This window comes from Ricinus communis, chromosome 10 (assembly GCF_019578655.1).
Source record: "Ricinus communis isolate WT05 ecotype wild-type chromosome 10, ASM1957865v1, whole genome shotgun sequence".
In the NCBI taxonomy this organism is placed as follows: Eukaryota; Viridiplantae; Streptophyta; class Magnoliopsida; order Malpighiales; family Euphorbiaceae; genus Ricinus; species Ricinus communis.
Window position 1 is genome coordinate 14,161,083 of NC_063265.1, and position 22,672 is coordinate 14,183,754.

The window sequence follows — 22,672 nt, forward strand, 5'->3', positions numbered from 1 at the left end:
TGTTGGTTAGGTCTGCTTTTGGGAGAATTGCAATTAGGGAATGGAATTGGTTACTAAGCAAACAGGTTAGGATTCTGGGAAGCAGTGAATATGTTAATAATTGATTTGTAATTCAGAAATTATAGTTTGCAGAGAATTTGCGGTAATTAAGGTGGTTGCATAATTTAGGGTGTGGGATGTATCATCGATTTTGAGTAAACTATTACGTCCGCCTGGTTTCTGTTTGTACCTTGTGGATAAAATCTAATCTAATCTGCTTGTCTTAAAATTTTCCAGACATGTGTTTGTTTTTCAGTGAACAAAAAGTAAGTATATTGAGAGAGAAGTATTTGGTGCGCAATAATCATCTCATTAGATATGATAATGTCAGTTCACAGCTCTATCCATATTGCAAGATGTCCTCTTCCCTCCCTTGAAACCAAAATCAGCAGCATATCAGCGGCTCACCGCCCACGTCGTAGAGAGAGAAGACCTCCTGATGACCTTAAGCAAAGCGCTACTGGGTTCGGGGCCAAGAGACCCGAGCAGCTATGGCGTTGCGTGGAGGGCTGCGGTGCTTGCTGCAAGTTGGACAAGGGTCCTTCCTTCGCCACTCCTGAAGAAATTTTTACCGACCCTTGTGACATTGAGGTATTCTTTCCATAACCATATTATTCAATCTAGGGAAATAGTTCAGTTGTATATGTACCCAATTAAAATAATGTAACCTAGCTTCTTGGTCGTTTGAAAATTTCCAGCTTTATAGAAGCTTAGTAGGCCCAGATGGATGGTGCGTACACTACGATAAAAGCACTCGCAAGTGTTCAATTTACTCTGGTATCTATTCAATTCAATTCTCTTCTAAGTTGATTCCAAAATTTCAAAGCTACAGCTTAAATGAATGTCTTTGTTTTGTACAATATTATTAGAGCGGCCCTATTTCTGTCGAGTGGAGGCACCTGTATTTCTTAAACTTTATGGCATTCCCCAGAAGAAATTTAACAAGGAGGCTTGCAGGTCCCCTTTTCAATCTTCAACCCTCCTTTCTTTTTCTTGTTTTCTTTCTTATCTCATTCTCTGCCTCTGCAGTTCTTGTAGGGACACTATTAAGGCAATCTACGGCCCTAACTCCATGGAGTTGGACAATTTCAATCGTTCCGTCACTGACTCCACTTAAAAAGTGTTCTAAGGTCATTGTTTACCTTTACTCTTCCATTCTTTTTCTTTCATTTTTTTCCTTGTCTATTTGCTGCTCAACTTGTTGAGACCTCTTTCTTTTAGGTAATTCACCAAATTCTTTTACTTGTGCTCTAGTTGATCCCAAAGATAAGGAAATACTATAACCAGATTGCATGGGTGGTTATCTACGTACCATTGATGTAATTGCTCCGGCCATTTCATGTTTGCTTGAGAGTCCTTCCCGGAGCTAACTTTTCAGCCACATTTGCAATGGTGTCTATTCCTGTAAGCTCTCACAAGGACAAGATTACTAACTTTGCTCTTTTGAAGACGAAGACCTTCCCTACTATTTCTTTGAAGTTCTCCTCTCCTTTCATCTATGTAAGGTTGATACTTTCTATTTGTATACAGACACTGAAATTTGGCTTTATAATTTCTAGAATGCAGGTTTCTTGTAAATTAGTTACCTTCTCCTTTTCCTTTTTTCATAGTGACTGATGATTAGCATTAACAGAGAAATAAATTATTTTGATGGATTTAGACGTGATGACAAATTCAGAATATATGCATCATTTGCAGGTTTTTCTTGGCAATTCTACATTGGTCCTTGCCGATGTTGCGATTGATTCCTGTTGCATTTTCTCTGCATTTCTCATTGAATAACTCATTGTGATTACAACGATTCTCCATGATTCATCCTGCTCATAGTTTTCCAATTGCCTTTAGGTCTTGATCGGTACCTTGTTTTGTGTTCTTAGGTGGAGTTCTTTCTTAGGTTGCAGTTATTTGCTATGTTACGAAGCAATCTATTCTTTGTTGGTTGTTTGATAACTGCATAGGTGCTTATAGATTAGGCTCACTCAACAACTTCGGTATGATATTTCCAGTAATCCTTTTTTTCCTCGTGATAAATGTAAAATAACAATAACAAAAGAGAGGGAAAAAAAGAAGAAGAAGAAGAAAGGTTAAATGGATGGCAATCTTCTAGTTAACATGGTGATTTGCGAAGTCAAACTGATGAAGACTATAATAGGGTCTTACATTTGTTCATTGTAGTGCTAAAATATGAAACCTATTACCGCAGATAGCAATAGGGGAATCCAAATGAAAGAACAGAACATGAGCCCGGTAAGTAAAGAGCGCAAGTTGAAGTTGCCGCTTTATGCTTGGTGAATGAGAAATTGCATAAGATGCCCATGATGCTTACACCTTCTTTTTGTGGTAAAGATGCCCTCCTTTTTATGCCTTTCCCCCCACAAAAAAACAGATTCGTTTTCTGGGGGGTCTCACCCTATGTGCTCTACAATTCTGTGTGAACCGAAAGAATTCATAGATTAGAATGGAATCTCATCAGTACATGGGCGGTGCTACATTGAGCAATGTCCAAAATGCTTCTGCTAGACAGCAGCCCGAATTCACTCCACCCCCTCCTTGCCATCCAACTACGATACTTTTTAGCACTTTCCATCTATAATAATGGCTAATTATAGATGTCTCTCCCCACCCAATTCTGAATTTGAGCCTCGTAGGTGCTTACTGTTTGTGATGGCCTCTTCCAGTTATTATATGCAAGAACCACCTGTCACCCATGGTTATTCCACTCTGTTTGGTCATGGTCTTGAAACTGGTGACTGGTATGAAGATCGTCTTCCATTATTCGAAGACATAAGTTACCTTAGTCAGGTATCGGACCCTTGTTCCCCTTACCAAGAGTATGCCTTCCATGACTCCATTTCTTCACCGTATGAAAACGACCAGCTCCCATACAACAGCTGGCGGAATTGGGACGGCGAATACGAATCTTGCTTCGCATTCAGTGACTACTTGGATGATAACTATTTCTCCTATGAAAGTAGTATTGGGCATGGCAACGGATTGCAGAAGACAGAAAATTGGTTCGGAATCGAACAGTATATAGACAATTTTGTTAGCCATTACGATAATGCAGGAAGCGTGCTTTCTTATGATGATTGTCTTCAGTCTGGCTATGAATCTTGCTTTGGATGCTTGAGGGAGGATGATGATTCCTGTTACTATACTAGTCAAAAGCCTTCAAACGCGTGCAGCTACAGTATGGACGAAATTGGATTTTGCGAAGGTATTTTCGGTTACTGGCCTTGTCTGAGTCAGAAACACCCAATTGCCTACAGTGAATAAAACGTCTGGAAACAGAGAGCATATTACTATCTTCAGTTCATAGTAATTTTGTGCAAGGAGGCGGTCCTCAATTAGAACCTTTCTCCTGCATATAGTCCTCATGAGACAGCTGAATATAATTCTGTACTGCACTACTAGTAATAGTTATATCATGTTTCACTTATTTAGCTTTGACCCCTTTCTCCCAAGTTAATTGCGATACCAACACCTATGAATTTTTGGACAGAGAACAGAGCACCTACAAACTTTGCCTTGGCGTTTCCTGAATCAGTCCAGACCAGTTTATTCAGACAATATAAGACCCTCATTCGCTTTGCATGTATTATTTATGCATATCTCTACCATCCTCAATACACAAGTATCTGTGTGTTCCCTGTAAGTCTGCCGACCCAACAAGATAGTTTATGCTTGATTAGGGCTCAGTGAGTAAGGCAACATGAATGTTGAGCAACAGAAGCATAGCAATTATTCATAAGAGGTGATTTAGCAGTCATACACAAAAGCTAACTTATTGAAAAAAGCCATAAATAAAAAGAGCTTATTTAATAGTTGAACTTTGTATTCTTGGATTATGTTATCTGTTGCTTTCTAACAAGTAAATATATAAAAAAGAAATTCAGTATAATCCCTTTTTTGTTCTTTTCACAGGAGCAAAATTGAGAGACTGTACAGGATACAGTAAAGTAAACACAGAGTTGACAGTTGAGATCAAAGAACAGAGCCAAGACCCAGTTCGTCCTCAATGTCATCCCCATCTTCAAAAAGCTTCAAAAAGCGAGCTTGATCTTGCTCCCTTTTCTTCTTTTGCCAGTATTTGTAGACAGCCAGTAGGCCGAGAAGGAATAGAGTGGAAACGAGAGCAGTGACCAATATTGCCACAGCAATATGCATTCCTTTCCCTTTTTTAGGCGAAGAGGCCGAGGAGGAGTTGGAATCTAGAATAAAAAAGAAAGAAGAAATGCAGGAGTGATTATGGATGATAGCATATGATGACCTTTCCTTTTAAACTCAGCAAAAGATACAAAATGGAAAAGAAGGCATAGGACTGACCAGCGGATGCTAGAGGAAGACAGTGGGGACAGAAGAAGGAAGCATCAAATTCATGGAGCTTGGCGCGGCTGTATTTACCATCAGTGTCAAAATCAGAAGGGCAAAATTCCCATTCATCAAACACATCGTCCGATTTGAAGGTGTCCCTCTCATAGAATCCACACCGCTTGCACTTGGTACTCGTGAACTCCGTCAGAGGCTGAGATGGAGAATTCCCCAATTAGGTTGTTTTTTTTTGTTTTTGTTGAATTAGAAAGCAACTCAAGAATTAAAAAATAAAAGAGGTACCTGCCAAGACTCCTGGCCTTTGAAAGTATAGGTGAAATTAAGTTGATTGACATCTGGTAATTCAGTATTGTTCTCTCCTTTACATGAGAAATATACAATTGGCTTAACACTCTTTATCCACTCGTGAGAATTATATATTTTTATCGATTCAAGCGTCACCACTCCTCCTCCTGATATTGCCAACCCTGCCAAATCGAAATCCCTATTCTGATAAATCAAATTGCTAAACCAAAACAACAACAAAAGAAAGAAAGATATGCATATTACCTGGAAAACAGCTCAGAAATAGCAGATACCAAACCCACATCTCGAAAACTTTACCTTGATCGGACTACGGCGGCGAGATTAATTCCAAACTCGGATTGAGTGCCAAGATGGGAGCTGACTTGTTCCTGCTTGCGCCTTTTTTTTTTTTTGAGTCGGATGGCGTCTATCATACGCTGGGGTGCGCCGTCCGCACCACCTCAAACATTTTTGGGAGAAGGTACGTTTTAAACCCTAAAGTTCGGCCCTTAGTACAAATAAGCCCTTGATGTACATGTTATTAAGATTATATTGAGCCCTCTTTTAAACAGTGAGAAAACAGATTGTTCCAAGTATGTATGTGAGACCTATTGCAACTGACATGAATAAATTCCAAAAGAGTTTATCCATCCATTACTCTCAGCCCATTTATGATCAACATACAAACTTTTCTTTTAATGATACTAAGTCCTCACACTATAGATGCTTTTCTTTTTTCTAATTTCAATTATATAAAAATAACTTACAAAAACCAAACTGCTGAATTAAAGAAAATATAAATGTTTTATATTTATAGTATGAGTACAAAAAATTGAAAAAATAACACATTAGTTCACTGAGTACAAACAAGTAGCCCAGCTGAAGATGTTCATAATTATCAAAATCTTTGTCTCCAAAACATTTATTTGTTGCTGAATATTAAATTTCTATCATCACTTGGTAAATTAAGAAAAAAAAAAGAGTCTTAGAAGGGTTACATATAATTAGAACATAAAAAGGGAATAGTGGCAAATGAATGATGCTTTTCTTAATTAAGGTTTTGCTTCTCATCCATCCAAAATCAATGACATTAATTAATTGTAGATAGCTGCAAAAAAAAAGAATGGCGATGCCTCTACATTTTTAAAAACTGCATATAAAGTATGAAGTACAAAAAGGACAGGCAACAAGGAGAGTCCAATTATAGCAATCAAAAAAAGAAATCTAAATATATGTAGTTTTTTTATGGAAAAAGGAACCCACAATAAAATACCCTCTTTTTTGCCTTCTTCTCATAGCTCTCCCATTCTTGGGAGCTGCACCCATTCATTCATTTCTATTCCCATTTGAACAATAAACCGAGTTTTGTTTTCTTCTTTCAGCCAAGCCATGCCGTCGCGATGCTGTCGAGTCCTTGCCCTCATCCTCGTTTCCTCCCTTATGATTGTCTCCGCCTCCGCCACACTCGAACACTTGGCTTCCGCTCTTGCTAGGCTCAACATCAGCGTCACTATCTCGCCTTTCTCGCCAAGGCCCCCTGTCGTCCTTTCTAAAGCCAAAATGGCACGTCAATTCCTCGCCGCCCACAACATCGTCAGGTCGGTCTTTGGATTGCCGCCCTTGAGATGGAATAGAAAACTGGCTAGATATGCACGGCGGTGGGCGAACCAGCGTGCTGGCGACTGCGCATTGCAGCATTCTCCCAATAGTCCTTATGGGGAGAACTTGTTCTGGAGTCTCAAAGGGAATTGGGGTCCCAGGGAGGTGGTCAAGGTTTGGGCGGATGAGTACATATTTTACGACCCAATTCGAAATGAGTGCATCAATGGGGAAATGTGCGGTCATTATACGCAGATTATATGGCGGAAAACTGAAGAGTTAGGATGTGGCAGGGTGCAATGCGGCGATGACAAAGGCTTCCTCTACGTTTGCTCTTATAATCCTCCTGGTAATATTTACTTTCGGGGTCCTTTTGGCGGTCATTTTACCAATTCTATTGTCAAGCCTCCCTCTTAATTACTGAGATTAACCATCCTATTCCCCACCCACCATGCATGCCATTTCTCAAACAACTCTTTTGCGGGCAATCCTCCTAGCAACAAAATTAGTTTTTTGTTCTTAGAATCCATGTAATATTCTTATATATATATGATGAGTCTTAATTCGTTAAAACAATTGTCTATGCAATCCTGTCATAATATGATTCAATATCCTATTATATTTATATATTATATATATATATATTTTTAATGTTTGATGCTTGCTCCCGGTCATCTTCTTATCAAAGAAGTGCCTTCGGGTGTGTTTCTTTTTTCTCTTTCAGAAAAAGAAAATAAATTGTGTTTCGTGGGATGATACATGTAACTATTTCTTCCCATGTCACTCCTCTTTTTCAGGATAGTCTAATTATTGCCCTCTCGTCATGCCTCTGTCTGATACATGGAAAGTTTAATTTTATTTCAGGTGATTTGAGTCTTCAATATATATATAGCGGTGGCCACGAACTAACATTTTTCCTTATTCTGAGTTTATTAATATGGATTCGTACCAGTGTCAGTCTCGCCCTCAGACTACCTGTGAAAGTTCAGGAAATTGAAATCATCCTTCATGGATCATCCCCGCCCACCGCACCGCTTCTCTCATTAAATCGCCATTCACATTTACTCCATATTTTGTGTTTTATTAGTTAAATCATACAGACAAAACAGAGTTACTCGGTGCATATTTTTATACAATTACGAATCACAAGAAAATTGACCAGCTAGATTCCGACAATATGCTCCCCACCCATTTCAAGATTATATCTCAGGGGTTACAGCAATGGTAGTTTATAAAACCAAATTACACCGTAGCTCAGTCGGAGCTAAAGACCTTAGTTTCTAACTGATAAGCAGGGGTGAAGAAGGCAGGCCAACAAAGGTAAGTTGACATGATGCTGCTAACAGTTGATGCACCAATAAGCATGTTCATTACCACTATTTGCAGCTGAATGGCCTCCAGCGGAGAAGCTCCCCCCATTATAAGACCAGTCATTGCTCCAGGTAGGGATATCAAACCCACTGTCTTAGCATTGTCTAGCACTGGAGAAAGTGCAATTACCAGAGCCCTTTTCACTTGTTGAAGTGTGGCTTGCCTTGGAGTCGCACCAAGGGCTAATGCTGTCTCTACCTGTCGTCATTTGTATTGTATTAAAAATCGCAAAATTTAAGACATGGAAAACATTCAGCAATTAATGCATCATGCGAAACATATATACCAGGCTCATTTGCACTTTGATATCATCGCGAAGTCGTTTCATTGTAACTCCAGTGACTGTCATTGCATTGCCAACCATCATTCCGGCAACTGGGATGATGTACCTTGGTGTGAAGGGAAAAACGTTCAGAATAACAAGCAGGAACATGGTCAGTGAAGTTCCAGCCAGGATAGAAGCGCCAGCCACATACTTTCCTCTAGGAACATGCTTTGCTCTTTGACCAGCTGTATAACCAGCAACTGAGACCTGTAGAGTAAATTGAAAAGAATGTACAACCATCCACAAGAATATATGGTAAATATGCTTCTGTACCCAAAAACAGTCACGGCAAGACTAAATTCTACTGAAAGAAAAAAGGATCTGCCTCAGAATTAGGAGTCATATATAGAAACTAAAGAAGACACTAATCTTAAAATCTGTATTCCCTGCTTTTCTGTCAACAGAGCAGATAGAAAAAGGAAAAACATAAAGTGAAGTGAGGGGGAGGAAAAAGAAAAAGAAAACTAACCATGAAGAGGTAAGCAAGAATGATCCAAAAACTACGGTCCTGATTGAAAATGAAATGCAAAACGAAGCCAATAACAGACAGCTGAAGAAAGGCCCTAAAAATAGAATACGACATCTCAGCCTCCAAACCCAACTTTTGCATGAAGGAAAGGAGGACAGCCATGAGCACAGCGGAAAGAGCAGCTACAGGCTTTATCATGCCCCTCAGAAACTCAGACAGCCACTCGAAATCCATCGCTGAAAATTAAATAATAAATGGAGAAGGCGTTACTTATAGATAGAAAGGACCGATTGGGATTTTAACGGCAAAAAAGGAAGAAGAAGAAGAAAATTAAGAAACGACCTTCCCCTAATACAACTGAATCTGGAACATACCTTTATTCTCTGGTGGAGTTGATATTTATTTGATTGATAAATTAAACTCTTTTTATTTTTAATTTTTAAGGGTCGTTAGTTGGTTAGTAATGAACATCCGAAGTGAAAGCAACTACAAGTACGTACGGTATGATACGAAATGGTAAGAAAATGGGACAGACCAGCAAGCGGACGGATAGGGTGGGCCCTGTTTGACGTGGCAGGGACAGATGGTTTGTACTTAGCTTTGGAATTTTTATAATAATAAATAATAAAATATAAAATTGAAAAAAGAGATTAAATATGCATATTTGGGTATAATTAGAAAAAGGAAATAATGGGAATGGGGAGGTGGTAACTAGTACTGCTCTTATCTTTGTTTCATTGATTAAACACTCATTTCTTTGAGGACAGGAATTAAATAGTTTGATCCTGTCAATTCAAATGGTGATTACAGATTGTTATTAGGTTTCTTCCATCTGGTGTAAAATGAAACCCTAATACAACACAACAGGGCTCACCTGATTACTTGGCTCCTTTCAGGCCCATCCATCCCAATTGTGGGCTAGCCCACACATTTTTCCTGATCGGCTCCTCCCTTCTCCTGAATAACCAAGCAGAGACTCACTCAGTCTGTTGAATCGACGGCGGGACTGAAAAGATTCTCAGAATGAGCCTTCTCCTAAGAAACGCCATCAAATCTAACTTCGCTCTCAAACCTTTCAATGCTCTCCGCCAATCTTCCCAACTTTTCTCCACCCTACCACCGCCACCTCCCCACCACCAGGACGATCCATCGCCAATCGATCCATTTCTTCAAACTGCCGGCCAAGGTACTCTCTTTTACTCTTCTTTTATAACTATATAAAAATTCACGGATTGCTAATAATCCGTGAAAAGTATTAGGCTTCTCTCTTTTCTTTTCTTTTTAACCAACAACCGACTAATTGCCAATTTGTGTGTTTTGTGGGTACGTTAGGTGTGGTGTATGGGAAATTGTTTGGTATCACAAGACACACTTTGAAGACGGACGTTATCAATTTGCTCGGAGAAGGCTGTCAATTAACCCCTGACGATATTAAGCTCACCTACGCATCTTATGACCCTGTTGCTGTGTAGTCTTCTGTTTTTCTTTTTTAACAGTTTTCTCTTCTTGCTTCTTTCTTACTTCAACTGCTATCAAATTTCTTTTCCAACTTGAAGCTTATTTTTGTTTTTCTTTTTTCCCTTCTTTAGGATGATTCAATTCCCTACTCGTCAGGCATTTGATAATGCTTTCAAGACTATTGGAAAAAAGGGTCGCCTTCACAGACTGGAAAGGGTATTTGCTTCATCCCCGTTTAACGCTTACTATTCACTTCATTGTTTTCCTTTTCTGTTTGCATAATTTCCCTACTTCTCATTCTGTATTTTTCCTTTGATTTCAGGCTGACCGTTCGCAGTGGGATTATATCATGCCTTATGATGGAAAAACTGTGAGTCTGAGTCCTGCTTTCTGACACTTGTTAGCATTTATAACGCTTGCTTTGTTCTTGTTCTCATTTGATCCAAACTCTTCACTCTCAGTCGAGCAACTTAAATTGGTTGACTTACAACTTAAAGCTTCACAAAACTAGTTTATACTGTCAGAATTGGTGCTTTGCGCATTTTTTTGCTTTCTGCTTATTTCACACTTATCCCATATGCTGACATCATTACTCATTTGCATCATTATTCTACGTATGATATGATCCTCTTATATATAATTCTCATAACAGTCCTCTTCTATATTACATTTAAAGAGATATTAGGAATCGTGAATACTTTACAACTTGTCCCGATATTATTATTAAATTGCAATGCATAAGGTTTGGTTTGGTGGCCTTCTATCTGTTTCTGTTGGCTTGTATAATGTTCATGAGTGTCTGACTATTGTTCTATGGATTAACAACGGCAGAGATTTGGTTTTCGAATAATGAAAATTTATCCTTCTCTTTTGGAGATATATCAAAAAAATGAAATTATGTTGAGATGCTGATGGCATATGCTATTGTGAGCAATTTGGAAGACCTTCCCACCATGAGTAGTTCCTTTTTTGCTTCAGCACAAGCTTTATCCTCTTTAAGAACCTGTTCTTTCTGGGAGGTGATTGGACATCATTGTTGCTTTGAGACATATGCTTACAAAGCTGTGCAGTATCTTATGTATATTCTTAGACTTTGCTAAGGGGCTGAAATACTGCAGACTCTTTTGGCATCTGCTGCAGCATAGCTTTTTAATTAGTTTTGTTTTCACATGCACAAACATTAAATCTCAACCTCTCTACAAGACTACTGTGTCCTTGCTTCAGCTTAGATTTTCACCCTTACGAAGATTATGCCATTAATATGCTGAGCTTTGCTTTGGTATTGGAGATGACATCCTTTTTTCCTTTGGGTTATATTTTGCATTTAGTGGATTCTTTCTTTTGGAAATTGAAGATTGCTGGCTCATGCATTCCAACTTATCACATACAATTCGTCCTAGCAATTGTAAGCTAATAATAGATACGGTACTTGAATGGGTTTGTCAGGTTTTACTTCAAGGAATCCCTGAATATGCAGCCCCAGAAGATGTAGAGCGCTTCCTGTCTGGTTGTGAATTTGATTCATCCTCAATCAGGCTGTTTAGGAGGTTGGTGCCAAGCAGTTTGAATGTATTTTTAAACTGCTATGTTATTGTCTGTAAATGATAAAGGTTGTTCAACATATTGCAGGCAAAGTGTACCAGAAGCCATTAGAGTGGCACTGGTACGTTTTCATACAAGGACTGCAGCAATGAATGCATTCATCACAAAGAACCAAGGCTTCTGTTCCAATAATAAAATCTCAATGCGAGTTCTCCAGTGAAGCTTCTTGCTCCACCTGTAGGCTAGTTTCTTTGGGATTATCCGCTTGAACATCATGTTTCCTGTAGGATATTTTATATGAGTTAAAGACTATTGATATTTTCCTCTGAATTTTTTCTGATTTGTTCAGAACATATTAGTGCTTCATGCTTTACTTAGAGCAGAAACCTTTTTGATATTCTGATTTAAAAAAGAAAAAGTAAAAACCAACCGCTTGTAGTTGCGTATGCTAATATGATCGAAGAAATTGATAATTAGATGTTCGGCATCGGTTCGGTCGGTCATTTTGTTATATTGATATATATCTTATGTTTCCTTTCTTCTTCTTTTTTCTTTTTCTCTTAATGCTCCTTTGCTCCCGCTTCCATGGGAGTGGAACTTGTGTATGATTTTATCATCTGGTCAAAAAGACTAGATAGAGTTTTTGTAAACAGGAAATCTGTGTCCATATTCTTCCTTGTGTAATTAAATCATGCATTGTCATTTTGGAGATCCAAACCAACGAATGAAATCTATCAAATTGTAACCCAAAAAAAAACTATAAAGTGGAATCATATTAAATGCCTCCCATAGCCAACAGATTAAAAGTTATATTTAAGTTACTCCAACTGTCCAACTAATTAGTACGCAAAATTGAATATCATATACTTTTAACACATTACAACATAAGTGAAGTGCAAGGCACCCAGAAACATAATAATTGGAGAAATAGGTAACAAAAAATATGACACTTTATGAGGAGGTACTAGGTTCAGTTTCCACTGAATGAAGTTGGGAATTATGACAAGTTGGAATCGCTCATCTAATAATTTTATGTAGGAAACAGAGAATAACAAAGCCAATATTATAGGAAAGAGAATTAACTTGAAGTGTTCAATCTGTAAACCTTGTTCTTCATCTCAACCCAGCTATAGCCAGGATTTGCGTTCACTTTAATTTCCTCACTCTTGCTGCCTGATCCAAGCAACATGCCAAAGATTACAAAGAAATACTTCTAAACACCAAAAATCTCAAGCAAAGGAAGGAAAAAAAAAAAAGTACACATAATCTTATAAGATCTTTACTTCAATTACTTCAAAAAGAGAGTAGAAACCTGAAATGTGTTACTCATCATCAGACCAAATAGCAACAGTAATAGCAGCAGGAAACGAAAGGCATGCACTTCATATTTTCTTGGACCACTTAACATTTTGCAGGCAACTTCCAGTGAAGGGTGAGGGAGTACTGAGCCTCTAAGGTTCTAACAATTTGCTGTGATTGTGAAAACACAATCTTTTATTCTGTATTTATGAAACCAAGTCAGTGGCCAGCCAGATCATACCTTCTGATTTCAATTTCGTGCACCTTGCTTGCAGCTCTCCTCCTCCTCCCACAAGCATCACTTGCATATAAGACAAAGCTTAAGCGATAACAGTGGACTATAGAGGGATCTTCACCTATGACTGCATTGTCAACAATATGACCAAAATGATTAGCTTTTTGCATGGCCATCATCACCTTGGCAATTCTTTTATGATCCCCCTTCAAACAACACAGGCCATTGAGCGCATATGTGAAAAGCTTTTCGCTTAATGCATATAAAGATTGCAGTGGCTACTCGAGATTTGGAGAGCATCTGGAATAACTAGTGAATTACAACTGTATTGTACCGCAATTGGTGCATTAGTCTTTGCAGCCCTTATGCTTTTTGCCGGTTGGTTCCATTATCACAAAGCTGCGCCAAAATTGGCTTTGCATTTTCTCATATAAAAACATCATTCACCTCTTCCTTGATTAGTTCAGGCACATACCCTAATATCATCATGTGGTCTAACAGACAATCCAGAACAGTTAGAATTTCACCAACTCTTGTGTTAGACCTGTCTTCAGCTCTAAACCTGTGAACCTTGTTCTTGATCTCAATCCAGCTATAGCCGGGATTTGTTTTAAGCCCAGTATCTTTCATCACTTTCCTCACTTTTGCTGCCTTATCCCAGTATCTCACACTTGCATACAGATTAGCCAATTGTACATGGGTAGCAGCGCATGCCGGTTCCAGTAACAGCCTTTGCTCTGCAGCTTGAATACCAATCCAAACACTTCCATGAAGCCTGCAGGAGGACAAAAGTGATCCCCATATAACGGCATTGGGCAATATAGGCATCCTTAAAATAATATCTAGAGCTTCTTCTATTAACCCAGCACGACCAAGAAGATCAACAAGACATGAATAATGGTCTAGCTGTGGCCTCAAATGATATTCGACCATTGAATTGAAGTAATTTCTTCCTCCTTGGACAAAACCTGCGTGTCGGCAAGCAGATAGAACCCCAAGAAATGTTATAGAGTCAGGTTTGACACCCAGCTTTGTCATCTTTTCGAAAAGGTCAATCGCCTGCATTGCCAGCCCATGCTGGGCATACCCACTAATCATCGAATTCCATGACACGATATCTTTACTATAGATGTTGTTGAATATGTAGAATGCATCATGAACGCTCCCAGACTTACAATACATAGATATAAGAGCATTGGCAACGTGCAAATAGGAATGAAAACCCATTTGAATGATTTGGCAGTGAGCACTCGTCCCTTGGCCTAGAGCTCCACTTCCTGTACAAGCACTCAAAAGACTAGTAAAGGTGAAATCATTAGGTTTTAACGTTGAATTTCTCATAACAGAGAACAGCTCTAAACAAACATCAACTTGGCATTCCTGGGCAAACCCAGAAATGATAGCAGTCCAAGTGACTACATTTCTCACAGGCATTTCATGGAACAGTTTATGTGCATTATCCAATTTCCCACATTTACCATAAAGCGTGATCAACGAACTTCCAACGTAGGAATTGGAAATAAATCCAGAAGTAATTGCTAAGCAATGAAATTGGATCCCTCCAGGAAGATCACGGGAGGAAGCACAAGAACTGACAGCACTGGACAAAGAGCTAGCATCAAATATCAAAGACGTAGAACAGGACTCTTCATTAAATACAAAAGAATACTCATGAAGCAGATTTGAGGTGGTGGTCAAGGGATGTTCAGTGATTTGATGGGAACTATGCCGTAAGAGGTCGTCAAGGAGGCGAAGATGTGTTTGGCGAAGTGGAGTGGAAGAAATTTTTGGCGATAAGATGTCTAGAATTCGCTGGTGAGAAGAGAAACGGGTTGTAGTGGCAGTGGCAGTGTTTGATAGAGTAGGGAGAAGCTGTGCAGCGTTATAGAGTTGATTCCTCAGGCGCCCTCTAACTGAAACAATATTACTCATGCCTCGCCAATCCACCCCTGCTTTCTTTTCTTTTTCTTTTTCCAAGTCGATTTCGAAAACTACTGCTACGTACTGCTATTGCTACGAGGCTTCCAAGCCACCAGTTATTTATCTGTTGAACATGTTAAGAATCCACAACATTTGGCAAACTGCCCACAAGCAAAAGGATCAGAATAGTCTGTTCTTGACATTGCTTTAGCCTTTAACAACTGCTGCAAAACATGATAAAACGTGACCACTTAATAATACTATATGGGTTTACATATTCAACAAGCCTCTTTCTGCTACTGATCTATGTCCCTCCATTTTCAGGCCCCTTATTTGCTAGGCTTTTGGCTTTGCCAGTTTTGGGGCGAATCTCGCTTTTCCCAGACTTCTCGGTGCTTTTTTGACTCTTCTTTATGATCTTCAGTGCCAACGATTTTAGGGGAATAGTAATATCCAAAGGCACCAGAAAACCTTCCAATTCCTGCCACTCGAGGTCCTCGAAATCGCCATCTTCATACACCACTCTGTACCACCCAGTTTCCTTGTCAAACTCCGTCACAGTTCCAGTATACATCTTCTCCCCAAACCACTTTTGAACTTCTCGTCCTTCCAACCATTCTCCGAAACTAGCATTTCCAAGAATCTCTGTATCAGGACTTGTGTTTCTTTGTGATTCCGTATCATTTGCAGTGCTTGAGACAACAAGAGAGCCGTCACTCTTATTGATGTCTGGCACTCCGTTAATAACAATAGCAGGTTCCCCTGGTAACTCTAAAACACCTGTCTGTAAAGACTCTGGTTCTGGCTCTTTGGTTGGGTTTATCATTTTTAGCTCTCTCTCTCTGTCGAACACCTTCTGCAAGAACTTAATAATCTGCACCCGACGAGTAGAATTCAACCACTAGAACTGAAAGCATTAGACTGTGAGCATCAACTACAATCAGAGAAGTGCCTAACGAATTTCCTTTTAAATTTTCATGTTTTGTCAATTTACCATGACCAAATTGATATGCAAATAATCAAAAGGAAACAACAACTTTATAAATTCACTTCTTCTTTTAAATAAATATCTGTTAAAAGTCATCCTCGAAATTGGCAGTAGAAGATGAATATAATAGAGTAAGCACAATTACTTGGTCGGGAATATATGTAATAACTATAAGTGTTTATAATGAACGTTTTCTGAACCAGCTACTCTGTAAAAAGTCCTCCAAAAGACAATCATAAAAAGTCTATGTTGAAACTTCCGGCTTCCGCAGTCGACACAGTAAAATTTACCATCATCTTCATTTTCATTGCAAAATTCACTCATATATGCTTGCCATTAAAAATTCAAGAGGTACAGGGAAAATTCAAAGAATAACCAAGGAACTCAAAACTGAAACTAAAACGGAGCAAATGGTGCAGAGAAGGTGGTCTCAATCTGCGTTTTACTCAAGAGGAGATAATCTACACTATATTCTCACTAGATAATGCTTTATGGAAATAGACTCTTTGATGCTTCTACCTTTAAATGCAACAGATGTAGGAATACCAAGACAAAATCAAAAGTCCTAAAGAATATAAGATTTTCTCATTGGAACTCTGTGCGCCAAGTCTTACTGTTTCCCTTATCAACAGCATACATTACCAGAAAGTCTTTAGTAAGTGGACAAGAAAAGAAAAGATGGACTCTTGATTCATAATGGTTGCTGCAGAATATGCGCTAGTTACAAAAAAGCACATTTTATTTGATTATCCTTCAGAGACAAATAATCCAAACTAGGCAGCAAGCTTATAAGGCTATTACTAGGAGAACGTGAGCGAAAACCCAAATTCCATTAGATATGCGCAATAAACTTGAGAACCAAAACCCTAACTTCATCCAAACACAACTGATTCATTCAAGAAGAGTTGTCAACAATGCATTGAAACAAACAGAAATCCTAAAAGGGAAGCAAAAAAATCAGAAATTTAAGGGGAAAACCAGGCTTACAAGTGAGAACTGGAACGAAGATGAGAAAAGGAGGATGCTGTAGCTCCAGCATGATTGCAGCTTTGCCAGTCTGAATCAGTTACAGTTCCCAAAGCTTGGCTTAATCCTTCCTTCACCATCCTATACGACGTCGTTGTAATTAAAACCTTCCCTTTTAATCAAACAAAAAAAGGCTCGCCCAAACGCCTAATGACCAAATAAATGAGAAATACTTCAAACACCTTGCACGGCCAAATCCACCGTCTTCTAACCTCTGCCGCTGGTCTCGACTGTGGCATATATGGCCACCTCCTCCATCACTTGACAGAACTCCGTCTCCCTCTTCAAGCAAAGCAACTCCATGCTCGCCTCATTCTCTTCTCAGTCACTCCCGAGAACTACCTTGCTTCCAAATTAGTTGCTCTCTACTCAAAAACTAACCACCTAGCTTTTGCTCGTTACGTATTCGATCAAATTCCGCATAAGAACACCTTCTCCTATAATGCTATGCTCATATCCTACTCTCTTCACAACCGCCACGGAGATGCATTGGACCTTTTCTCCTCCTTAGCCTCCTCGAATTTAGTGAATAATATTTCCATTACATGCTTGTTGAAGTCGCTGTCTAGTTTTACGTTAAGTGATGTTAAATTGGGTAAGGAAGTTCATGGCTTTGTTCTGAGAACTGGGTTTGATGCTGATGTTTTCGTGGAGAATGCTTTAATCACATATTATTCTAAATGTTATGATTTAGATTTATCCAGGAAGGTTTTTGATAGGATGACAAAGAGAGATGTGGTCTCTTGGAATTCCATGATTTCAGGTTATTCTCAAGGAGGGCTTTATGAGGATTGTAAAACTTTATATAGAGAAATGGTCGATTTCTCGGGGTTTAGGCCTAATGGGGTTACTGTGGTCAGTGTCTTGCAAGCATGTGGGCAGACACAGGATCTTGCTTTTGGGATGGAAGTTCATAAATTTATTGTTGATAATCAGGTTGAGATTGATATTTCGGTTTGTAATGCTTTGATTGGATTGTATGCAAAATGTGGGAGTCTGGATTATGCTAGGGAATTGTTTGATGAGATGAGTGAAAAGGATGAAGTAACCTATGGCGCTATCATATCCGGGCTCATGCTTCATGGATATGTTGATCAAAGTTTGGAACTTTTTAGAGGAATGAAAACTCAAATACTAAGTACATGGAATGCAGTGATTACAGGTTTGGTACAAAATAACAGGCATGAGGGGGTTTTAGATTTGGTTAGAGAAATGCAAGCACTTGGTTTTAGACCTAATGCTGTGACGCTTTCAAGTGTACTTTCTACAATTGCGTATTTTTCAAGTTTGAAAGGAGGGAAAGAGATACATTCTTATGCTATTAAAATTGGTTATCACAGGAATATTTATGTTGCCACTGCAATTATTGATATGTATGCGAAATCAGGATATCTTCGTGGGGCACAAAGGGTATTTGATCAATCAAAAGATAGGAGCCTGGTTATTTGGACTGCAATAATCTCAGCATATGCTGTTCATGGGGATGCTAATTTAGCTCTCGGTCTTTTTCATGAGATGTTGAAGCAAGGAATTCAGCCAGATCCAGTCACATTCACTGCAGTTTTGGCAGCTTGTGCTCATTGTGGAATGGTGGATAAAGCTTGGGAAATTTTTGAGTCCATGTTTAAGAAATATGGTATTCAGCCCTTGGTAGAGCATTATGCTTGTGTGGTTGGGGCTCTGGGCAAGGCAAGGAGGCTTTCTGAAGCTAAAGAGTTTGTTTCTAAAATGCCAATTGAGCCAAGTGCAAAAGTTTGGGGTGCATTGCTTCATGGAGCTTCTATTTCCAGTGATGTTGAACTTGGAAAGTCTGTTTGTGATTATTTGTTTGAAATTGAACCAGAAAATACTGGTAATTATGTCATAATGGCCAATCTATATTCCCAGGCAGGGAGATGGAAAGAAGCTGATGAGGTTAGAGAAAGGATGAATAAAGTTGGGTTACAGAAGATCCCAGGTAGTAGCTGGATAGAAACTAGTGAAGGACTACGGAGCTTTATTGCAACAGACACATGTACAGAAAATGTTGAAGAGATTCATGTGATATTGAAAGGTTTGCTTGGATTGATGAGAGATGAAGGCAAGGTTTTGCAAGACATGCTTGATGAGGAGAGTATCTATCCTTAGAACATTAAATTCACATAAAATTATTGTAAATTAGTAAAAGGTTCAGGCAGTTCAATGTAAAGTGTGTTCACATGGGTACTCTGTGATCATCTATTGCTTCAACACTCTGAGAGATGCCAGGTCTGTTGCATGTTTGATATTCAAAGGCTGTGCTAGGTTTGGCATCTGGAAGGATTTACTTCGTGTAGAAGTTGAGCTGTGCAATTTGGCCAAGGTGCTTAAAATGTTGGAGCCAGCACATTTTCCTTGTATCAGGGGAAAAATGCTTTTATAGTTCATCTCTTTGTTGGGTTCTCCCTTCTGAATATGTTGATCATAAACACTGAGCTACCAAGATTGTTACCTTATTTTGTTATCATACATGGCTGGCTGCTATCCATGGTACGTAAGCATTTCCAGATACCGACTCTGTGGTTTACAGAACTCTCATACAGGTTAAAGACTCGCTCGGACAATGTCCAGCCATATATATCTCCATTTATCAAATTGTATAGTGCTCTCGAAGAGATTCATTTCTAAGGCTTAAAAATTTACTCTTTCAATGCTCAAGCATACAAGCTTTCTTACTTCCGCTTCGAAAGGCTTTCCTAATAGTGCACTTAGCTATAGCTTTGGCAGTGCTAGTTATTTCTGTCAACACTTGCAAGCATATTTCATCTTTAGACTCTTTAGTGGGGAGACTCTTTTATACCTTTCTTTCCTTTCATTCTAGTGGGAACCAGCCCCTTTGCTTGTTTCCTTTATCCTTTAGTCGGTCCTTAACCCAGCTGCCATCAGCTTATCATTGTGTTTGCTTCAGAATAAAAGATGCTTTAGAACACTATTATAATGATTCTGGCATCCGAAGTTACCCTGCTTCGACTAATAATTTCAAGGCAAGAAATTTTCTTGGCAACCGTGCATCGATTAAGATTACCCAATTGACAGGTCGATTTGCATAGTTAGTTGCTTAGGTCTGAAATCATTAACTAGCTGATAAGCTCAGATTGCCGAAAAGATTTTCACAATCCATTGTTAGGATATATGATAACAAATTTGCCATTACCTCACAGCTTGTCCTAATAGTTGGTTTGCGGGCATTGGAGAATGGACAATTTTTGTCATTTTGCCCAAACTCCAAAGTAAATAACTGGAGACAAAAGCGGTGCATGCAATAGTGAAGGGTGACAAAAGGCCGTGGTAACTGGGAGGGGCAAAGCTAACTTGGGTGAGTTTACCATTATTATTATTATCATTATAATGATGAATAATGGGAGGTGCAGGAGACAAGAGAAAGAAGCCACTGATGGGGTTTTATTTTTATTTTATTGTATTTGTTTGGTTAAGGCATGCACAGTAATTAGAGATAATGAAAAGAAAGGTGTTTGAAGTGGACACATACATGTGAACAATAAACCTAAATTCCCCTGCTTCTCCCTCCATAACTTCACTATCCACGTTGCCAACCCAATCCCCTAACGCAGGATCCTGTCGCTTTCTTCCTTAACTGCTGTCTACAGCCCTACAATAGAAGTGAGACTTTTGTCATTACAACAGCAAATCATCAGTCGGTCAAAAACTGAAATAAAAAGCCACACATTCCCTCACACTCAGGCACAGGATCCCATAATGGAAGATGAAACAATGATCATGGCTGCACTCTCTACCCTCACTCCTCCCCAACTTTCACACCTCACCCACTCCATCCTTTCACAAACACTTCATCATCACCACTCCCTCTCCTCTCTTCTCTCCTCTCCCTCCTCCTTCTCCCTCACTCTCCACCACCTCCACTCTCTTTCACTCCCTCACAAAACCCTTCTCATTGCTAAGCATCTCCTCTCCTCCCTCCACCAACTCACACGTTTCTTCCCCTCACCATCACATCCCTCCGCCACCATCAAGCACCGTGACCTTGACGCTGTATTGCTCCTCCTTCTCCTCTGTGATGTCCACCAACATAATCCTGATTTACTTAGAACCCCGCGTGATGAATGGCGGGGAATTTTGACCAAACGTTGCTCCGATACCATTTTAACGCACTCTGGTATTGGGGTGCATTATGGTGGCGTCCTTTTACCTTATGTTGAGATGATAACAAGGTGTTGGAAGTTCGTCGCTGCAATGGGGGGTTGTGGAGAGAAGGAGGGGAGGGAGGTGGCAGCAGCACCATCAGCCGTGGTGGCGCTGCCCACAGTGGAGGTGACAGGGGATGTTACTGGGGAATGTGCAATATGCAGGGAGGAGATGAGAGAAGGGAGAGACGTGTGTGAGTTGCCATGCCAACACTTGTTTCATTGGATGTGCATTTTGCCGTGGCTAAAGAAGAGGAATACCTGCCCGTGTTGCAGGTTTCAGCTTCCCACAGAAGATGTGCTTGGGGAGATCAAACGGCTATGGAGTGTTCTCATGAAGGCAGGGGGTGGGAGTGGGACCCTTACCCTGGCAGAATCATAGTGGCCTGTATCCAAGACAAGAGGAGAAGGAGGAAGAAGAAGGGTGAGTATGTATGATATGAGGTAAACGTGTACCATAGAGAACAAATGGCGGTGATGAATAGATTAGTTGATGATAGAGACACATGTGGTTTGAGTTTATAGATTAGGAATCTAAATAAATGAATGAATAGAGATATTTTTGGAATTATTGTTAGAAAGATTTCAGGAACTGCAGTGTTAATCTATTATATATAAAACTTTGTCAATTATTTCTTTGCTGCTCAAACTGTCTCTGTAAGGAACAAGTTAAAAGGCTTTTGCATTTCATATTATCACAAGCTAGGCTTTTGGGTACTAAAAGATTCACGGTAAAAACGAAAAAGAATGAACTCTTTTAAGTAGCAGAGGACATTTGAACTGACTTAAACTAGTCGGATATTTGTTGCAGTAACAAAATAATTTTGTATCATATATCAGGGACAGGCCAGAACTGATCCGTGTTGTATACTGGAGAAGTTTTGGGGGTAGCTAAGAAATGTACACATGGGCCTTAATAGGAAAGTTTAGTTAATCCTTAACCATCACTTTGGTACTTGTTGATATCTTAGCAATCTTGGTTGTATTGTAGACTGCTTGATGACACAGATTGCCCTGCCATGCCATGACGTAAAGCTCCACCAGCTTCCTCTCTATTGTTTCATGATATACAATACAACAAACAACCATAGAAAGCTTCAGATATGGTAAAAGCATGATCAATTTATGGTATTGATGCAGTCAAGCGTTGCAGAACAGAGAACCTCTTAGTTTGAATAGCAAAAGCTATATACATATGAATAGGTGACTTAACATATATAACAGGATTGAACAATCCATGAACTAAGCCTATCATAATTCATTACCAAGAGAAAGGACTCTACAATAGACCTTGAGTTCAACATTTACAAAATTTGAAGGGGTACACTTTCCTGCATGTTCTTTTGTTTCTTATTGTACAATTATGTCTTAACACCATCCATTCTACACTGTATTATACATCTGCTATACTTAAAGCCTACACTCGGCTTCATTTAGTTTTCCCTCCTCTAAGTCCATTGCCAATTTTATTTATTTACTTTCAGTGCAATCTTTCAGTGTTGGACATGGGTAGTGGAGTTAACAGCCCAAACTAAAAGAATTGGTGTTTTGGGCTTAACCTTTGAGGTAGATCACCATTTCTAATTTAACCACAATTGGAACC

The 22,672-nt window shown here is 39.2% G+C and overlaps 9 protein-coding genes across 13 annotated transcripts; 5 read left to right on the forward strand and 4 right to left on the reverse strand.

Moving 5' to 3' along the window:
* Positions 1–98: 98 nt before the first annotated feature.
* On the forward strand, positions 99–1,712 carry LOC8283861. Of its 2 annotated transcripts, none has more exons than XM_025158463.2 (5): positions 99–630; positions 738–816; positions 909–996; positions 1,069–1,169; positions 1,261–1,712. In XM_025158463.2, the coding sequence occupies exons 1-4, from the start codon at positions 358–360 to the stop codon at positions 1,154–1,156; spliced, it is 528 nt and encodes a 175-aa protein (XP_025014231.1). In that variant the 5' UTR covers positions 99–357; the 3' UTR covers positions 1,157–1,169; positions 1,261–1,712. The 2 variants fall into 2 exon arrangements, with proteins under 2 accessions (XP_025014231.1, XP_025014230.1); XM_025158462.2 differs by having other exon boundaries at positions 1,294–1,712.
* A 2,127-nt stretch (positions 1,713–3,839) lies between these two features.
* On the reverse strand, positions 3,840–5,062 carry LOC8283859. The gene is made up of 4 exons (XM_002525172.4): positions 4,921–5,062; positions 4,654–4,838; positions 4,366–4,564; positions 3,840–4,250 (listed from the first exon to the last, which is right to left on the reverse strand). The coding sequence occupies exons 1-4, from the start codon at positions 4,958–4,960 to the stop codon at positions 4,024–4,026; spliced, it is 651 nt and encodes a 216-aa protein (XP_002525218.1). The 5' UTR covers positions 4,961–5,062; the 3' UTR covers positions 3,840–4,023.
* Positions 5,028–7,249, forward strand: LOC8283858 (pathogenesis-related protein PR-1). The gene is made up of 2 exons (XM_048380045.1): positions 5,028–5,137; positions 6,039–7,249. Exons 1-2 carry the CDS (start codon positions 5,028–5,030, stop codon positions 6,670–6,672), a joined length of 744 nt encoding a protein of 247 aa, XP_048236002.1. The 3' UTR covers positions 6,673–7,249.
* Positions 7,250–7,398: 149 nt separating this feature from the next.
* LOC8283857 (protein ALUMINUM SENSITIVE 3) lies at positions 7,399–8,898 on the reverse strand. 2 transcript variants are annotated; one of them, XM_002525170.4, is made up of 4 exons: positions 8,795–8,898; positions 8,421–8,656; positions 7,913–8,158; positions 7,399–7,824 (listed from the first exon to the last, which is right to left on the reverse strand). In XM_002525170.4, the coding sequence occupies exons 2-4, from the start codon at positions 8,652–8,654 to the stop codon at positions 7,510–7,512; spliced, it is 795 nt and encodes a 264-aa protein (XP_002525216.1). In that variant the 5' UTR covers positions 8,655–8,656; positions 8,795–8,898; the 3' UTR covers positions 7,399–7,509. The 2 variants fall into 2 exon arrangements, with proteins under 2 accessions (XP_002525216.1, XP_025014229.1); XM_025158461.2 differs by lacking the exon at positions 8,795–8,898 and adding an exon at positions 8,763–8,786.
* Positions 8,899–9,130: 232 nt separating this feature from the next.
* On the forward strand, positions 9,131–11,958 carry LOC8283856. The gene is made up of 6 exons (XM_002525169.4): positions 9,131–9,606; positions 9,753–9,888; positions 10,010–10,094; positions 10,201–10,248; positions 11,325–11,425; positions 11,508–11,958. Exons 1-6 carry the CDS (start codon positions 9,444–9,446, stop codon positions 11,638–11,640), a joined length of 666 nt encoding a protein of 221 aa, XP_002525215.1. The 5' UTR covers positions 9,131–9,443; the 3' UTR covers positions 11,641–11,958.
* Positions 11,959–12,175: 217 nt separating this feature from the next.
* LOC8283854 (pentatricopeptide repeat-containing protein At2g37320) lies at positions 12,176–14,964 on the reverse strand. The gene is made up of 2 exons (XM_002525167.4): positions 12,733–14,964; positions 12,176–12,593 (listed from the first exon to the last, which is right to left on the reverse strand). Exon 1 carries the CDS (start codon positions 14,884–14,886, stop codon positions 13,381–13,383), a length of 1,506 nt encoding a protein of 501 aa, XP_002525213.1. The 5' UTR covers positions 14,887–14,964; the 3' UTR covers positions 12,176–12,593; positions 12,733–13,380.
* An 88-nt stretch (positions 14,965–15,052) lies between these two features.
* Positions 15,053–16,985, reverse strand: LOC8283853 (dirigent protein 17). Of its 3 annotated transcripts, none has more exons than XM_002525166.3 (2): positions 16,850–16,985; positions 15,053–15,748 (listed from the first exon to the last, which is right to left on the reverse strand). In XM_002525166.3, exon 2 carries the CDS (start codon positions 15,698–15,700, stop codon positions 15,179–15,181), a length of 522 nt encoding a protein of 173 aa, XP_002525212.1. In that variant the 5' UTR covers positions 15,701–15,748; positions 16,850–16,985; the 3' UTR covers positions 15,053–15,178. The 3 variants fall into 3 exon arrangements, with proteins under 3 accessions (XP_002525212.1, XP_015578457.1, XP_015578455.1); XM_015722971.2 differs by having other exon boundaries at positions 15,053–15,775; positions 16,850–16,960; XM_015722969.3 differs by having other exon boundaries at positions 15,053–15,781; positions 16,850–16,949.
* A 65-nt stretch (positions 16,986–17,050) lies between these two features.
* LOC8283852 (pentatricopeptide repeat-containing protein At2g37310) lies at positions 17,051–19,415 on the forward strand. The gene has a single exon (XM_002525165.4). The coding sequence runs from the start codon at positions 17,051–17,053 to the stop codon at positions 19,013–19,015; it is 1,965 nt and encodes a 654-aa protein (XP_002525211.1). The 3' UTR covers positions 19,016–19,415.
* A 601-nt stretch (positions 19,416–20,016) lies between these two features.
* On the forward strand, positions 20,017–21,718 carry LOC8283851 (E3 ubiquitin-protein ligase SGR9, amyloplastic). Its single transcript, XM_002525164.4, has one exon. It carries the CDS (start codon positions 20,624–20,626, stop codon positions 21,449–21,451), a length of 828 nt encoding a protein of 275 aa, XP_002525210.1. The 5' UTR covers positions 20,017–20,623; the 3' UTR covers positions 21,452–21,718.
* Positions 21,719–22,672: the final 954 nt, after the last annotated feature.

Excerpts from the sequence above, each read along its gene's own strand:
- LOC8283854 (XM_002525167.4), bottom strand. The coding sequence starts at position 14,886 with ATGAGTAATATTGTTTCAGTTAGAGGGCGCCTGAGGAATCAACTCTAT.
- LOC8283856 (XM_002525169.4), top strand. The coding sequence starts at position 9,444 with ATGAGCCTTCTCCTAAGAAACGCCATCAAATCTAACTTCGCTCTCAAA. Across the intron at positions 9,889-10,009 it reads TCTTATGACCCTGTTGCTGT|GATGATTCAATTCCCTACTC; the intron begins GTAGTCTTCTGT and ends TCCCTTCTTTAG. Across the intron at positions 10,249-11,324 it reads TGCCTTATGATGGAAAAACT|GTTTTACTTCAAGGAATCCC; the intron begins GTGAGTCTGAGT and ends TGGGTTTGTCAG.
- LOC8283851 (XM_002525164.4), top strand. The coding sequence starts at position 20,624 with ATGGAAGATGAAACAATGATCATGGCTGCACTCTCTACCCTCACTCCT.
- LOC8283858 (XM_048380045.1), top strand. The coding sequence starts at position 5,028 with ATGGGAGCTGACTTGTTCCTGCTTGCGCCTTTTTTTTTTTTTGAGTCG. Across the intron at positions 5,138-6,038 it reads TCAAACATTTTTGGGAGAAG|CCAAGCCATGCCGTCGCGAT; the intron begins GTACGTTTTAAA and ends TTCTTCTTTCAG.
- LOC8283861 (XM_025158463.2), top strand. The coding sequence starts at position 358 with ATGATAATGTCAGTTCACAGCTCTATCCATATTGCAAGATGTCCTCTT. Across the intron at positions 631-737 it reads CCGACCCTTGTGACATTGAG|CTTTATAGAAGCTTAGTAGG; the intron begins GTATTCTTTCCA and ends GAAAATTTCCAG. Across the intron at positions 997-1,068 it reads TTTAACAAGGAGGCTTGCAG|TTCTTGTAGGGACACTATTA; the intron begins GTCCCCTTTTCA and ends CTGCCTCTGCAG.
- LOC8283859 (XM_002525172.4), bottom strand. The coding sequence starts at position 4,960 with ATGTGGGTTTGGTATCTGCTATTTCTGAGCTGTTTTCCAG. Across the intron at positions 4,839-4,920 it reads ATTTCTGAGCTGTTTTCCAG|GGTTGGCAATATCAGGAGGA; the intron begins GTAATATGCATA and ends TCGATTTGGCAG. Across the intron at positions 4,565-4,653 it reads AAGGCCAGGAGTCTTGGCAG|CCTCTGACGGAGTTCACGAG; the intron begins GTACCTCTTTTA and ends TCTCCATCTCAG.
- LOC8283857 (XM_002525170.4), bottom strand. The coding sequence starts at position 8,654 with ATGGATTTCGAGTGGCTGTCTGAGTTTCTGAGGGGCATGATAAAGCCT. Across the intron at positions 8,159-8,420 it reads TTCTTGCTTACCTCTTCATG|GTCTCAGTTGCTGGTTATAC; the intron begins GTTAGTTTTCTT and ends TTTACTCTACAG. Across the intron at positions 7,825-7,912 it reads TCAAAGTGCAAATGAGCCTG|GTAGAGACAGCATTAGCCCT; the intron begins GTATATATGTTT and ends AAATGACGACAG.
- LOC8283853 (XM_002525166.3), bottom strand. The coding sequence starts at position 15,700 with ATGATAAACCCAACCAAAGAGCCAGAACCAGAGTCTTTACAGACAGGT.
- LOC8283852 (XM_002525165.4), top strand. The coding sequence starts at position 17,051 with ATGAGAAATACTTCAAACACCTTGCACGGCCAAATCCACCGTCTTCTA.